The sequence below is a fragment of the Dromiciops gliroides genome, chromosome 6 (genome assembly GCF_019393635.1).
Source record: "Dromiciops gliroides isolate mDroGli1 chromosome 6, mDroGli1.pri, whole genome shotgun sequence".
NCBI classification, from domain to species: domain Eukaryota; kingdom Metazoa; phylum Chordata; class Mammalia; order Microbiotheria; family Microbiotheriidae; genus Dromiciops; species Dromiciops gliroides.
In genome coordinates this window covers 90510115-90525610 of record NC_057866.1, presented here as the reverse complement: position 1 = coordinate 90525610, position 15496 = coordinate 90510115, and the positions used below count along the sequence as shown (strand labels likewise).

The window sequence follows — 15496 nt, the reverse complement described above, 5'->3', positions numbered from 1 at the left end:
TCTTTTTTTTTTTTTTTGTGGGGCAATGAGGGTAAAGTAAGTGATTTGCCCAGGGTCAGACAGCTAGTAAGTGTCAAGTGTCTGAGGCCAAATTTGAACTCAGGTTCTCCTGAATCCAGGTATGGTACTTTATATACTGCGCCACCTATCTGGCCCCTGGTTTTTTTTTTTAGACCTTAATTAAACCCAAGTTAATAAGAGAAAATGTCAAGAGTAATTAACAAAAGCTTAAAAAATCATACACTTTTCTCCACAATAGCCTACATGGGTCCAGGGTTATCTTCTAGTCTTCCGTATTGGATTTCCATGTGAATCATTTAAAGAAAGCTGCCTCTTAGTCTTCCTGAGTTTCTCCTCTATCCTTTTTTCTTCTTCTACCAGAGGAAATGAAAGCCAGGTTGTCATTTTGAAGGATGGCGTTAAAATGGGTTGGCCAGTTTTTCTCTCACTTGCTCATATTTCATTAATTCCTCTTCCTTTTGGATTTCCTATCCTTTTTTTTTCCTTCGACTAGTGGTCTCTTTTGCTGCTCTGGCCTTTGCCACAATCAGTCCCTGTGGACAAGGGAGTTCCCAGAGAACAGCTGCAAATACAATTGACGTAGAATTAGCTGAACTCCCATGAGGTTACTGTGGCCAGAGCAGAGTCGTTTTAGAGCATTAGATAGAGACGGACATTCCATCTATTAGAGCCTCTTTTTCTCTTATCTTTTAACCTTGTGATCATGTGCAGTGTGATTACATGGTGTAGTCATTAGTATGGTGTCATGGATAAAAGCGATGGATTTGGGTTCAGAAGATCTGGTTATGAATCCTGGCTGTCTTGGTTATTATCTAACCCTTTCCAAGTCACGTCAGTCCTCTGGGCCTCTGTTTCTTCATTTGCACAAGGAGGGGTTGGTCTAAATGATTTCTAAGCACTCTTCTAGCTGTGGACTCTGATCATACATGTGATTTAGCATCAACTTGCTGACTTGCTCAGCTGACGCCTTTGCCTGGGAAATGTATAGAGGGAGGAAGGGGTTTGTGGGAAGGACTCTTCTACTACCTGGCTATAACTGTAACTATGCTTTGAAAAAAAACTTTGGGCGATAAATGAAAATAAGGACATTCATGGAGTTAGAGTGAGTTCTTGGGGGACTTAGAGCCACCCAGTTTAATGACCATTAGAATACTGTTTTGCCAAAGAACATTTTAGAGTCCCATGGCCACATTTTAGTAAATAAAGGATTCTTTTAGGAATAATAATAATACGAAGAAATATTTGTAGAGTTTGAACCTTTGATTCTTAGGAGATTATATTTGGAAAAGCTTAAAATCATGAATGCTTCCTGCAGAGGGATTAATTAGTTACTGGTGTTGGGTAGGGCAGAGAGAATTGGTTATAGGTAATCATGGTGGCCATGGCCTATAAGACTATTTTTTGGGGTAATGGCTTGCTTTTGAGTTTGTCACCCACAAAATACCTTTGAGTATAGGTGGACATTAATTGTGGGTAGACAGATGAACGTGGACAGATATCAGATCCCAAATTTATCCTTAGTAGATGCAAAACCACCCAAGATGACCAAATTCCAAGAGAGATGTGCAAATGTGGTACAATGGAAAGATCCCTGGATTGGGAATAACCAGGACTTTGAATCCTGGATCTGATCCTTTTACTATCCAAGTTACCTTGGGCAAGTCACTCTTTGGATTTCTGTTTACCTATCTGTAAAGTAAGGGTATTGAATTAGCTGTTCTCTAAGGTCCCCTCTAGCTCAAGTTTCTGTGCTCTATGATTTAATTCTCCAAAACTGTTGCTAGGCATCATCATTCTTACTCTCTAGCCTAAGTTGATTTTCCTTCTAGTATTACTTAGACAATGAAGGAGAAAAGTATTTATGAAAGTAGAATGGATTCTATCAATAATGTAGCATTATTATTTTTACTTTTCCATAGTGCCATACAATTTTGAACTGAAAATGTCTTTAGAGAACATCTAGTCCAGCTGCCTCATTTTTACAGTGAGGAGACAGAGGCCAAGAGTGTAGGTAACTTGCCCAAGGTACTAAGTGAAACCAGGTTTCAAACTCGCTTCTTTTGACTTCAAACCCAGTTCTCTTTCCCCGGGATCCTGCTGCCTCCCAAGAGCCATTTTCCTACTTTAAAATGAAACTTGCTACTGGAAAAATAGAGACCATCAAGAAACCTCATGTGGGATTTTCATTCTCTATGCTGTCAGTCTCCAATTTTTAGGCACCGAACCCTGGAAAACTCTCCCATCTCAAGTTGTGATACCAGCGACACTGAATGTTCAATGCCAGTGAACAGCGCGGCAGTTCTGAAGCGACACCCACCTGCATCTGGCAACTCTCCTTGCCGGGGTCACGTCCTTAGAAAGGCAAAGGTGAGACCTCTGGCAAAAAATAAAGCCTTAAAAAAAAAAAAGCCTTCCTGATCCCCGAAGAGTCTACAAGAAGACACATGAGGGTGTGGTCACAATCTCTGTCCTTGAGTTATCTCTAGACCCCTAGATAAGTCAGGATAGTTTAGGGACTATGCACTCAAAGAATGATAGGGGCCTAGAATGTGTATAAAATAGATTTCTTTTTATGTTTGTGAAGCTGAGGATAATGATCAAAAATAGAATGGCACAGTGGGAGAAAGAATGGGAGTCAGGAAACTTGGATTCTAGGCTTAGCTCTTTCTCCACCTAGCCCAGTGGTTTTGGGCATATTGAATACTTCCCCTCTCTGGTATGTTTTTGAAATTATAAAACATTACTGTGTACTAGGTGAGACTCTCTAACTCTACCATTTTTTTCTTAAATTTTTTTCAATGAATAAACATTTATTTTCTGTTCCTCTTACTTCGACCCTTCTTCCCATCAAGAAAAAAAATAATAAAACCTTTGCAGGAAATATACACAGTCAAGCAAAAGAATATTCCCACATTGGTCTTGTATAAAAATTCTCGTTCTGCACCTTGAATCCATCATTTCTCTATCAGGAAGTTTATGGCAATGTTTCATCAACGGTCCATCTGAAGTCATGGTTGGTTACTATATTTGTCTGAGTCCTTAAGTCTTTCAAAGTTATTTGTCTTTACTATGTGGTTTTCATTCTATGAATTGTTCTGATTCTTCTCCAATAACCCTACATCATTTCCTCCAAGTCTTCTTGGGTTTCTCTGAAATGGAGTTCGTTACATTCCTATGTGATAATTTGTTCAGTCATTCCCCAATTGATGGATGCTGAGTTAGTTTTCAGTTCTTTGTCTTAACAAAAAGTGTTTTTATAAATATTTTTGTACATAAGGGTCCTTCTCTTCTTTTGTTTTTCTCTAATAGTATTATTTCTGGGTCAAATGGCATAGAGAGTTTAGTGATGTTTTGGGCATAATTCCAAATCGCTTTCCAAAATGACAAGTCTAATAACAGCTCCACCAACAGTGCAATAATGGACCTCTTTTCTGACAGGTCCACAAAAATCTGTCATTTTCCTTTTTTTTTGGTCAACTTTGCCAATGTGATGATATGAGATAAAACTTTGGAGTTGCTTTAATTTGTATTTCTCTAATTATTAATGATTCAGAGTATTTTTTCATATGCCTATTGAATGCTTGAATTTCTTTTTTGAGAACTGACTCTATCCTTTTAACCATTTGTAAATGGGAAGACTGCTCCTATTGTTAAAAAATTTGAATCACTTCCTAATTCCTTTCTAATCCTAGATGAATTTGTTTTATTTGTATAAAAACTTTAAAAAATTTTATGTAATCAAAATTATATAGTATATTTTCTGTAATCTTCTTTGAGCCATATATCTAAGCCATATATCCATTTGGAATTTAGATGGTACTAGATGTTGTTCTAAACCTAATTTCTGCCAGACGGCTTTCCATGGGATACCTATTCAGCTAGGAGTTGTACCTAATGACATATAAGGTCTTTTCCACCAAAGAGAGTCTATGATATAGTTGTAGTGTCTCCTCCTTTATCCCTGTCTCACTCTGGTATGGTCTTTGGGGATCATTTTAGATTATCTTCCATTTTTCCTTTACTAGATCTCCCTGAACAATCTTACTTGCTTCTTCTAACATTATCTAACTAGACCTTGCATTTATAGATAGCTTTGTGCATTATTTTTAGACCAGTCATGTTAAATTCAAATAAAAGACAGATCTCTGTGGGCAGCATATTGTCTTAGAAAACTACAAATTAATATTATCTACGTCGTATTGTATTTATTTTGTCAAACATTTCCAAATTACAATTTAATCTGGCTCCATTAATACTTGTTGCAGACTGAGAAAGACACCTCTGGTTTAAACTATGTTAATGTTCATTATTATAAATGAATACTATGTTTGGCCTAGATGAATGGTACCTTGAATCTTTAGAGTACTTTCCTTTTTTTCACAAATGCTTTCATATTCCCAGTGCCTAGGAAAGGGAGGCAAGAAGAGGAGTGGAAGCAAGGAGGGAGGTACTATGTGGGGACATTAGAAAAAACAGTAGTTCTTGAGATACAGGGTCTGGGTTCATATCTTCCCCCGACCTCTCTACCTTGATGATTTGGGACAGATAATTTAACCTCTGCAGCCTTTAGATTTCTCATCTATAAAATTAAAGGTTGGCCTATATGGCCTCTGAGTTTCCCAGCATTTCTAGATCTATGATCTATGATTATTATGCCCATTCACAAATGGGAAAACTGATTCTTAAATAAGTTAAGTGGGGGCAGCTAGGTGGTGCAGTGGATAGAGCACTGGCCCTGGATTCAGGAGGACCTGAGTTCAAATCCAGCCTCAGATACTTGACACTTACTAGCTGTATGACCCTGGGCAAGTCACTTAACCTGCATTGCCCTGCTCCCCCCCCCCCAAAAAAAAAGAAAGGAAGAAAAAAAGAAAAGAAGTCAAGTGAACTGTGTGAGAGGAAGGGACAATATTCTAACTCTGAGTTGATTACTTCTTCTCTGTATGTCATTGTAGAGACCTAAAAGGGCCCTGCCACTCTAAGTTGAGTAGATAGATAAATCTCTGTTCTTCTTTATTAATAGAGTACCTCTTCTTAGGAAAAAATGTGTTTCATCTGTAAGACTTTGTGCCTTAAAGAGTTCTTTGGCTTTCTATGGGAGAGGGAAGAAAATACCTAGAAAAGAGAAGCAAAGTAAATGCAGGGATACCATCCAAGCCTTATCTCCCCCTGTCTTCCCACCCTGCCTCATCTCCTCACATATTTCTTTTCATTCATGACTGTGGGTACAAAACATTCATGGAATTAGGAAGAGGATCAAATAACATCTTCAATAGTTTTGTGGGGGGGGAGTGTTTGATAGAGAGAGCAAGACAGAGACAGAGAGAGAGAAGACTGGGTGTCTATAATTTACATAGGCTAGAAGTACAATGGCCATTTACAGGTCTAATTCCAACACTTATTTGTATGAGAGTTTTGACCTACTCCATTGATAATCTGGGCTAGTTTGCCTCTCATTAGGTAGTCTTCTGATTAGGGGTTTACCATATTGGTACTGTGGGTAACCTATCAATTTAACCTACTATAGCTCATAACTCCTGAGCTCAAGTAATCCACCAGCTTTAACCTTTCCCATAGCAGGGATCACAAGCCCATGGAATAGTAGAATTCTATCAGGGATGCCCTCTAATTATGTTAACAACATTTTTATAAGAAAGAAAAAATCTTGAAAAAGAAAGAAAACAGATTAAGGAAAAGAAAGGGCAAAGATTAAAAAAAGAAACCAAACCCTCCCAATTTAACCATTTCCAGTTGATGTCAAAACAAATAGTACAGGATGATAGTCAATGAAAACATACTTGCACATATAAACCATGATATGTATGATTACATTAGTGGTGAAATCAGATTAATTTAATTTGTTCCAATGAATGCCATCCTTGGAGTTTTCACATCACTAACCCTATTAAACTCTCTAATTGATGTCATTATTTTTACTGTAGAACAAACATAATTCACATGACAGCCATTGAGGCCCATTCTGAATTGGCTGAATCTATGTATTTTCCTGAACAATGGGGTTGTTATTGGATAGAAATATGGGTGTTAACCACTGGCAAAATTCCTAGATCCTAATGTATTTCCTTGGAAAGTTCCCTGATCATTTTAGATATAAACAATCTCTGGAACATCTGGTATTCATTGTGCCCTGCAGCTCTTCCCTCCAGATCATGTGTATTGTTAGACATTAAGGAAACCAGGACCAATGCTCTTACCTTCAGCCGCCCTGCCCAGAAACCCTCACCTGGACTAATTTGTGGCTCCTCTAAGGAATATATCCTTCAAGTAGATTGTGGCATTTGTCTGGGATAGATGTTTAGAATTAGACTATGCTGTGACACAATCTGTGTTACCGATAGTAAACGAGAAATTCTTTCAAGGTATTCCTTTTGGATTGTGTTCTTTACCAAGGCTGTCAAAGGTCACTACAGAAACTGAAGTGGGTATCACTATCACGACTTCAGTTTGTGAAAAACTGACCTCATCTGCCAGCAAAATAAAGCACCCCCTCAAAGTTTTCCGTTTCCTTGGTCTCCATCACACTAGACCTATATGCACATGTCATAATGCTCTGATACTTTGCAAGCTCCTTGGGAAGAGGCACTGTTGTTTTTTTCATATTTATAACACCGATACCTCGCACAGTGTCTTAAACATAACATATGCTCAATAGACATCTATTGGGTCAGTGAATTTTAAGTCATACTTTATGTTGAAAGAATTGGATGAGGCCTTAGAATGCCAGAGCTGGAGGGAAATTTAGATGAGGTCATCTAATCCAACACCACCATTTTATAGCCCAGAGAGGAGAGAAAACTTGCCCAAAGTCCCATTTCATGACTAGTAAATGTCTCTTACCCATATAGCATTCCCACTGAAATCATACAAAAAAGTCCATGACTAGGAATCACATAGACCCTACAGTTGTGAGGGACCAAAGCCCTGGGATAACACTTAGGCTTTATGGTATCATGGGAGGCACCCTAGATTTAGGATGGGAAGATCTGGGTTAGATTCTTGGCTCTGCCACTTTGTACGTCTGTGGCCTTGGGCAAACCACCCATTTTCTTTGGGCCTCAGTTTTTTTCATAAATGAAATGAGGCTAATAATGCTTGCTCTACCTACCTCACAAAATTGTTATGAGGACCAAATGAAATAATGTATATAAAATATCTGATAACTCTACTGAGCCATTGCAGAATCACACAATGTCAGGATTGGAAGGGACCTGACCTGATCACCCCATTCTATAAATGAGGAAAACTGAGGCCAATAGGCAAAATCATTTAACTTAAAGCCGGGACATCACCCCACCGTCTTCTCCCCCATTTCAGAGACGTGCTGACCCACTAAATAGAAAAGCTGATTCTGAACCAGGTCCTCTGACACAAAGTCCAGTGCTCTTTCCATCATATAACATCACTGTATTCTACCAGCAGTACTACTTTGTATCTCCAGCTGAATTAGAATCGGGGTTCTAGAAGGGACCTTGGATAAGGATGTCTGGTAGCATTAAATGCTCTAAAATTCTCATGCTATGTTATGTGGTGGTTAAAGTTAGGAGTGGAGGGTTTTTTGGGGGGAGGAGAGGACAGGAATGGGTCTGATCTTTTACAGTTTTTGCCTTCTGGTTTATATAGTACTAGAAATGCTGGCCCACAGACGCCTCAATCCTTGAGTCATGTTCTCTGTCACCAAAGTGATAGACCCAACATAAATCAATCAGAATATAATGAAAGGAGCCTTGAATTGGGATCAAAGGACCTTGTTTGCATTTTAGCTTTTCTATTTTCTAGCTATATGATCACAGAGAAGTCTCTTGGTCTCTTTGGGATTGTTTTCCTCCTCAGTAGAACAAAGGGGCCGGACTAGACTATCTGCCATCTCTGAATCTCATGGGTCTCTCAAGTTGATCCTTACCAGGGTCATATAGGATGTTCAGCCGAGGAACCACCCATACTCCATGAAGCCTTGCCTCATCTCCCCAATTATGAGTGATCTCTATCCCTCTTCATAATTTCCCAGAGGCTTTGCATACCTACCTATTTGGCTCCTGCCATATTTTACATTTGCAAAGCCAGTCTTCTCACAGCTTATTCCCCGACACAGACTCTGTGATCCAGTGACACTGGCCTCCTTTCTGATCCCCACATACAACACTCCACTCCTGAGCTTTTTACTGGCTCTCTGCCATGTCCAGAGCTCTCTTCCTCCTCATTTCTGCCTCTTGGTTTCTCTAGCTCCCTTCAAGTCTCTGCTAAAATACCATCATTTTCAAAAAACCTTTCCCAGGTCTGAGTAATCTTCATGCTTTCTCTCAGAGATTATCCTAGATATATTTGATTTTTACATAGTGTTTGCCTGTTGTCTTCCCTAATGGACCGTGGGCTTATTGAGGACAGGGACTGTGTTTTCATTTTATTTTGTTTCGCCTTTTCTGTATCTTCAGAGCTTGGTGCCTGTGCTGGGCACAGAGTAACTGACTCTGTTACTCTATTACTCTGTTACTCACCACTCCCACATTAGAATATAAACTTCTTTATTCTGGGAATTCCTATGCATCTGCAGAGCTTAGCATGTAGTCTCAAGCATAGCAGGTGCTTAATAAATGTCAGTAGATGAAATTGAATTCACACAGGTCTCTCTTTAAGGCACTTACTAAGTGTTAGTTGAGTTGTAGAATTTTATGGCATCACATCAGAATTCCGATCAATATAGTGACTACTTTCCCCTCCAGGGGACTAATGATGAACCATACCTTCCTCTTTGTGGGAGACAAGTGATAGACTAATAGTTTGGAATGACATATAGTATGCCCTAGTAGACATATTCTGTGTGTATGTTTGTTTTAACATTAATAGCATTTTAGTCTTAAATGGGAAGATTCTATTAAGGGTTAGAGTAGTCAGAAGTGACATTAAAAATGCACCCATAATACCCACCACAGCCCAAGTTGTGGTATATAGTTGTGATGGAATACCATTGTGCTATAAGAATAGTGAGCAAGGTGTTTTCAGAAATGCCTGGAAAGATTCACATGAACTGATGCAAAGTGAAGTGAGCAGAATCAGGAGAACATTGTACACAATAACAGCAACATTGTACAGTGATCAACTATGATGGACTTAACTCTTCTCAGCAATCCAATGATCTAAGACAATTCCGAAGGACCTATGATGAAAAATGTGAGCCACTTCCAGAGAAAGAACTAATGGAATCTGAATATAGATTGAAGCATAATGTTATTTTATTTTCTTTATTTTTCTTGTTTTTTAATCTGTTTTCCTTCATAACATGACTAATATGGAAATATATTTTATATGGCTGCACATGTATGACCTTTATCAAATTGTTTGCCTTCTAAATGATGGGGGAGGAGTAGGAAGTGGGTGGGAGATAATTTGGAAGTCAAAATTGTAAAAACTGAAGGATAAAAATTGTTTTTACATGTAATAGAAAAAAAATATTAAAATTTTCAAAATGCATCCATAAAACATTAAAAAATTTAAGCTATGGCTTACAAAGGGTCTTGCAAATAGCTGCCACTCAATAAATATCAACTAAATTAAATCAGTAGTCCTAGTTCTTGGAGTGATAACCTCTTGCCATATCTTTTGTTTATTTCACTCTTTCTGTTTATTTTTCTAGGAATGGGAATTGAAAAATGGGACATAAAGAGAATGGTGGAAAATGCACACACCTTCTAGAAGGCCTTACATCCTCTCAACCAAGACTCAGATGACAGGAAACTCAACTCTAAAACGTGACGTCAAGCAGTACCGCACCAGAGGTTTTGTAATTCTGCTCAGGGGCCAGTAGCTTGACTCTCACTCCACTTTTACTCTTTCTACTGTATATGGTGCCCTTTTAAAAATTATTATTATTACTTGTGACACTCTCATTTTCAACTTTGTTTAAAGAAGAAGGCAAAATAAATCTCTTGCACACACAAAACACCCTAAAAAAGGAACAAAGATATGTGATAGAAAAGGAGCAAAAGAATTGTAATGGGAAAAGTTATGTCTTTTTAATGAATTAATGACTTTAAATTGCCTTGGCTCAAATTGAACCCAGTCACAGGAGTGAAGCTGGATGAACCCCAGGCAGAATTCTCAGATTGGTATCTGAGGGAGTTTTATAGTAGGACTCCCACAGGTGAGGAAGGCTCTAGGTGTGGGCAGAGCCAGGATCTGATCCATCATGGACGGTCTTATTTGAAAAAGAGCGTCAGGAAGCATGTTGATCAATGTGATAGGACTGCTGGCATGAGCTGAATGTCTGGTCCAGGAGATTCCTCTCCTCCCTCTCCCCCCACCCATCTTCCCCTTTCCCCCTAGTCAGTAGAGATTTTGGAATGAAATAACTGTGATGTGAAACAATTCTTACTCTCTTTCCTCCTTCCTCCCCACCTTTGGACAGATGCTTTTCTCACTGGGACATGAAAAGCTGCCATTTTTTTAGCTGCATTTTTTTAAAAATAATGTTTCTCTCTTTGTTGTGTATTGTGTATGTTATATGTGTTTTTCTAAAAGCACTTGGCATCTTCAGAGATCTTTTGTATCATAGTTTGTATTTTGTACTGCTTTTGAAAGGCAGCAAAGTGCTATTAATACTTTGATTCATGAGTTTGACCTCCCCTGTCCCCACCCCTTCCTTCTCCCTCTCCTTCCTGCCCCTCAAATCCCTAGCCTTTCAATACTCCCCTTCCTCAAGAGCTGTCACAGGAGTGATTCTGATGGAAGAGAAGCAAGTTTGCTTTACTACCTGATGAAGTTGCAAATGTCGCAGCTTATCAGCCCTGATGGATTTGATTGGATCAATCTTTTGATGAGTTTTGACTCTGGGAAGAAAGTGGGTTTGGGACACTTCCAGGCCCTTCTCTTTGATTTATTCATCTAGAGTGTTAATGTGGTGTCAGACTTGGCTGTGTTTTTTTTCTGCCCAGCAACAGGCCTATAAGGGATGACTTCTTTGTTGGTCTTTAAGATGATATTATGCTCCACATTTAAAATGTTTTTATTCTGTTATATTTTTGTTGAGAGGGGAGGGTGGGTTTAGTGCATCAAGGAGAGAAAAATGCTAACAGTGGTAAAAAGATGGCAGGTCTGAGAGCTGGATTTTTCTTAAGAGGGCTCAGAAAATAGACTGTCAGAGCTGGAAGGGGCATCCCTCATTTTACAGTGAAGGAAATTGAGGCCAGAAAGTGGAAGACTCTATCAAGATTACTCTGATACCAAGTGGCAGGCCCGGAATCAGAACCCAGGTCTTCTATGTCCCAATCCCATATCTCTAACCCCAAGAGTGTCACTGTCCAGAATGATCTGCCTTACACTTGACACTAGCTGTGTGACCCTGGGCAAGCCACTTAACCCCCATTGCCCTGAAAAAAAAATTTCTTGGGAAAAGGACAACGTGGGGACTTACTGGGTAACAGTCATTATTCAAAGAACCTTGGGTTTTCCTTCGGTACCTAAAAAACCAGCTCATAGGTATATACCCCACCATGAACAGGTCCACTCTTTCTCCCTAGAAGTAAACATACTGGGGTACCTCAATGAGCTGGGAGTTTTATTAGAATTAATCAAAAAACAAAAGGGGAGGGACTTGAGTGTCTTATTCCTCTTTATCACACAGTTCTGAATTGTACATAGTAGGTGCTCAGTAAATATTTCTTGAATGATTTGGTGAAGAAAGCAAGCTGATAGCAAATATTTACTCGAAGAATGCTACAGGGTCAGCACACATTCAATTCATCCCTGTACTGGCTACATAAGAAGAATTAGTGTTAAAAATCATGATCCTGGGCAGCTAGGTGGCACAGTGGATAGATCACCGGCCCTGGATTCAGGAGGACCTGAGTTCAAATCCGGCCTCAGACACTTGACACTTACTAGCTGTGTGACCCTGGGCAAGTCACTTAACCCCAATTGCCTCACCAAAAAAACCCCAAAAACCAAACCCCCCCAAAAAAAAACAACCCAAAAATCATGATCCCGTTTGGGATCATGGTGGGTGGGGGCATAAATCACTTATAGTATCCTAGAAAGAACACTGGCTGTGGAGCCAAAGGGCCTGTGTTCAAATACCAGCATTACTAACCTGTTATCTTGACCAAATCTCTGAGACTCAGTTTTCTCCTGTGTAAAATGAAAATGTTGGATGGAATGGAATGGGTTTTTTATGGTCCCTTCCACCTCTAATCCTATGATTCTATTAATATCAGAACATAAAGAGATTGGAGAGATTATCTCATCCCACCTCCTTTTTTATAGAGAAGGACTCTTTTCTAGGACTGTACTAGAATGAGAAAGCAGATGCTGAAATTTTAGGAAGATTTTTTAACAGCATAGGTTGAAACACAAGAAGTCCTTGGCTTAGTTACTTAAAACTCCCCTTATACCCTTAATATTCTGGCTTATCAAGGACCGGCTCAAGAAAATGCTAAGGAATTCAGGAAATTGGCATCAATATTTCTTACTTTTGATTCTCTAAAAAAGTAGTGGAGTTAAGTGAGAGATCCATAGCCTACAGGGCTTTGAAGAGCAATATTTCTAAAGGAGAGATCTACAAATGTTTGGATATGTGAACTAGGAGCTTTAGTTACCCATGGAAGGTGTTAATGGGATTTTTTCTATTGGATAACCTGGGGCGGGGGCGGGGACTGGTAGGAAATTTGTCCATGGTCAGTTAATCAAAGCCATGCCCATTTTGTATCCCTGTAGAAATGTGAAAACTATCCCTGAAGGGAAACAGTTCAGTCTACAACAGATTTCCTTCTTTTGAGGGTTGGCTAATACTATATCTTGTTCAACAAGAACACATTTTCCTTTTTCCTTTTTAAATAACAAAATGGGCATGCTAAAATTAGTGATTAATTTGAGATTCCCAAGATATTGCCATCTTTAGGCCAAGTCACAGAATAATAGACTTTGGGTATGCCGGGGGACCCCAGAGTCCATCTACTTCACCTACCCCTGAAGCAGGACCCCCCCACACATTGGATCTTTGCCAAACTTTACCCATCCTATCAGTATTCTTTAAAGAGTACAAGATCTGAAGTCAGAGAGCCCAAGCTCAAATTCTAGCTTTCCCACTTAGTGGGTCACTACATGACCTTATGAAAATCACTTCCCTTCTCTGGACCTCAGTCTCTTGCTCTGTAAAATGAGGGTTTAGGCTAATTCAATCTCTAAAGGTCTCTTTCAGCTCTATAACCTGTGATCTTCAATTTAAAGACATCTAGTGATGGAGAGTGAACTATCTAGTAAGTCATCAGCAGTTAGTCATCAAGGGCACTGGGCCATTCTCCCCACTGTTCTCGTGACTGGCAGCCTTCTCTCTGCCCCAGAGTACAACATCAAGTTCTGATTTTTTAACCTAATATATCTCATTACAAAGAAAAAAAAGGTAAAGTAATAAACCTATACCCTTAATCCTAGCCTTTCTTATTGTTATGGTGCTGATAACTCTAGCATACAACAGTCCTGATAACATGCTGGCAAAATGCCAACTTGGAATCATAGAGTGTTAGAGCTAGAAGGGACCTCAAAGATCCTTTAATCCACAGGTCCATGACCTTCCTTGGGGTGTGTGTGTGTGTGTGTGTGTGTGTGTGTGTGTGTGTGTGTGTGTGTGTGTTTAATTGATAGCTGTATTTCCATATAATTGTTTTCCTTTTTAATCTTATGTATTTTACTTTATGTATTTAAAAATATTATTCTGAGGAGGAGTCCAAAGGCTTCACCAGACTATTAAAAAAGGTCTGTGATAGAAAAGGTTAAGAACTACTGCTCTAATCCAATCCTCTCCTTTTATTGTTAATGAAGTTGAAGCTCCAGAAGAGTGACTTACCCAAGGTCACACAGCTGTTATTGGCAGGAATATCCCCAAGTCTGCTGACTCCCAAACTATTTTTTTTTAATTTGTAATCCACTTTCAGTTGTGAACACTTTAAAATGGGTGGCCCACTTAAAAGCAAACCCACTCGACACCATGCTACATTCAATGGAGTCCACTTTAAATGAGCCACCCTATAGAAGAAGCACATAACCATGGGAAAATCACATGATGAGTGATACCCAGTGTTCCCCTTAATATTTAAGAATTCTTAAAAAGTTTGATTAGAAAGTAAGTTTAGGCATTTTGCTTCAAAGTAAGTTATTTATTTGTATATTTTCAATAAATATTGTTTTTAATTTATATCTGTACATATTTAAGATGCAAATTAGGCTTCTTGTCAGATTTTAGAGGGTGATAACTCTTCCACTGACACACCCTCCCAAATGCGCTCCATGCTTTGCTGGTTCACTAGCCATGTCGGCATCTTACAGGCAGATGTGGGCTCACTGGGCTTTTTGGAGTCCTCATGGAGGTTGGGCTAGGAAGAGTAAACCATCTCCTCATAGGTCTTTACCTAACACTGGCATTGTCCTTCCCAACTATGTTAAAAATGTTTCTTCAAATCACAGACAGGGACCATATTAGTGGCCCTAAACATGCTTTGTTGAGCAGTAGATCCAACACCTGACTGGTTATATTGGCAAAGATCCTGTTCCAGGAAAGGAGTCAGGTGGCCAGCCTTAGCTGGCTGGTGACAGTGCCCTGCTCAACAGTGTGCTTGTGCTTTCAAACCCTGTACTGGAAAGACCCATTTTCTTTCCTTTCACTCTATATTGGCAAGACACCATTTACTCTCAAGATCTATCCTCCACATTATTTTTGGATGTCATGCCCTCAAGAAGAATCCAAACACAGCCACTGCATGGAGTGTACAGTGCAATGTCCCTTTGGACATTTGGTTTTCTTTCATCACCACCTATGCAGAGAGCTTGAATCTATCCAGACATAGGTAACCCTAGTGCCAAAGCTGAGAGTTTTCCCCTCCTCCTGGAAGGCCAGGGAAATGTCCCTGTAGCTGTAGAGTAGGAGGTATGATCGTCAAGCTAAGAGACAGGAAATAGAAAAAGAGGGCACCCCTTTCAGTATGACTACCTTGGGAGACTGTAGTCTTAATCAGTGCATCTCCTATCTGCCAGGTACTGGGGATACAGAAACAAAAATCAAATAGTCCTTGTCCTCAAGAAGCTTACATTCATTCTATCAGATCGAGAAACATTTCTTAAGGGCCTAGTGCTCAAAACCTATCTGGAATGCCTCTGTGGGAATGTCTTTCAGGGACAATGTAGGAGCCATGAAATAAACTCAGTCCTGATATTTTGTATGCCAAATCCTCTTTAACCAGAAGAATCTTATTCACTCTGTATGGCACCAAGTGACTTCTGCATCTTTCCCCAAATAAAATCTCCCCATTCAGAATGAGGACTTAATAATGTTCGCCCTCATTCTTAACAGTTTACAAAGAACATTCCTTATGCTAGCCCTTTGAGTATAGCCAGGGCAAGTATTAATGCTTCTTCTGTATTAATGAGGAAATTGAGGTGGAGAAGGACTTGCTCAGACCTGGAACTTGAAACT

At 39.4% G+C, this 15496-nt stretch overlaps 1 protein-coding gene across 6 annotated transcripts in view; it reads left to right on the top strand.

The window, feature by feature from the left end:
• The window catches only part of AFAP1 (actin filament associated protein 1), a 242686-nt gene extending 229044 nt beyond the window's left edge, over window positions 1–13642 (top strand). For all 6 annotated transcript variants that reach the window (XM_043973039.1, XM_043973038.1, XM_043973036.1 and 3 more), the window contains 2 exons: window positions 2224–2388; window positions 9671–13642. In XM_043973039.1, the coding sequence (XP_043828974.1) occupies window positions 2224–2388; window positions 9671–9697 (192 nt within the window). In that variant the 3' untranslated portion in view covers window positions 9698–13642. The remainder of the gene's footprint in view (window positions 1–2223; window positions 2389–9670) is intronic.
• The last annotated feature ends 1854 nt before the right edge of the window (window positions 13643–15496 follow it).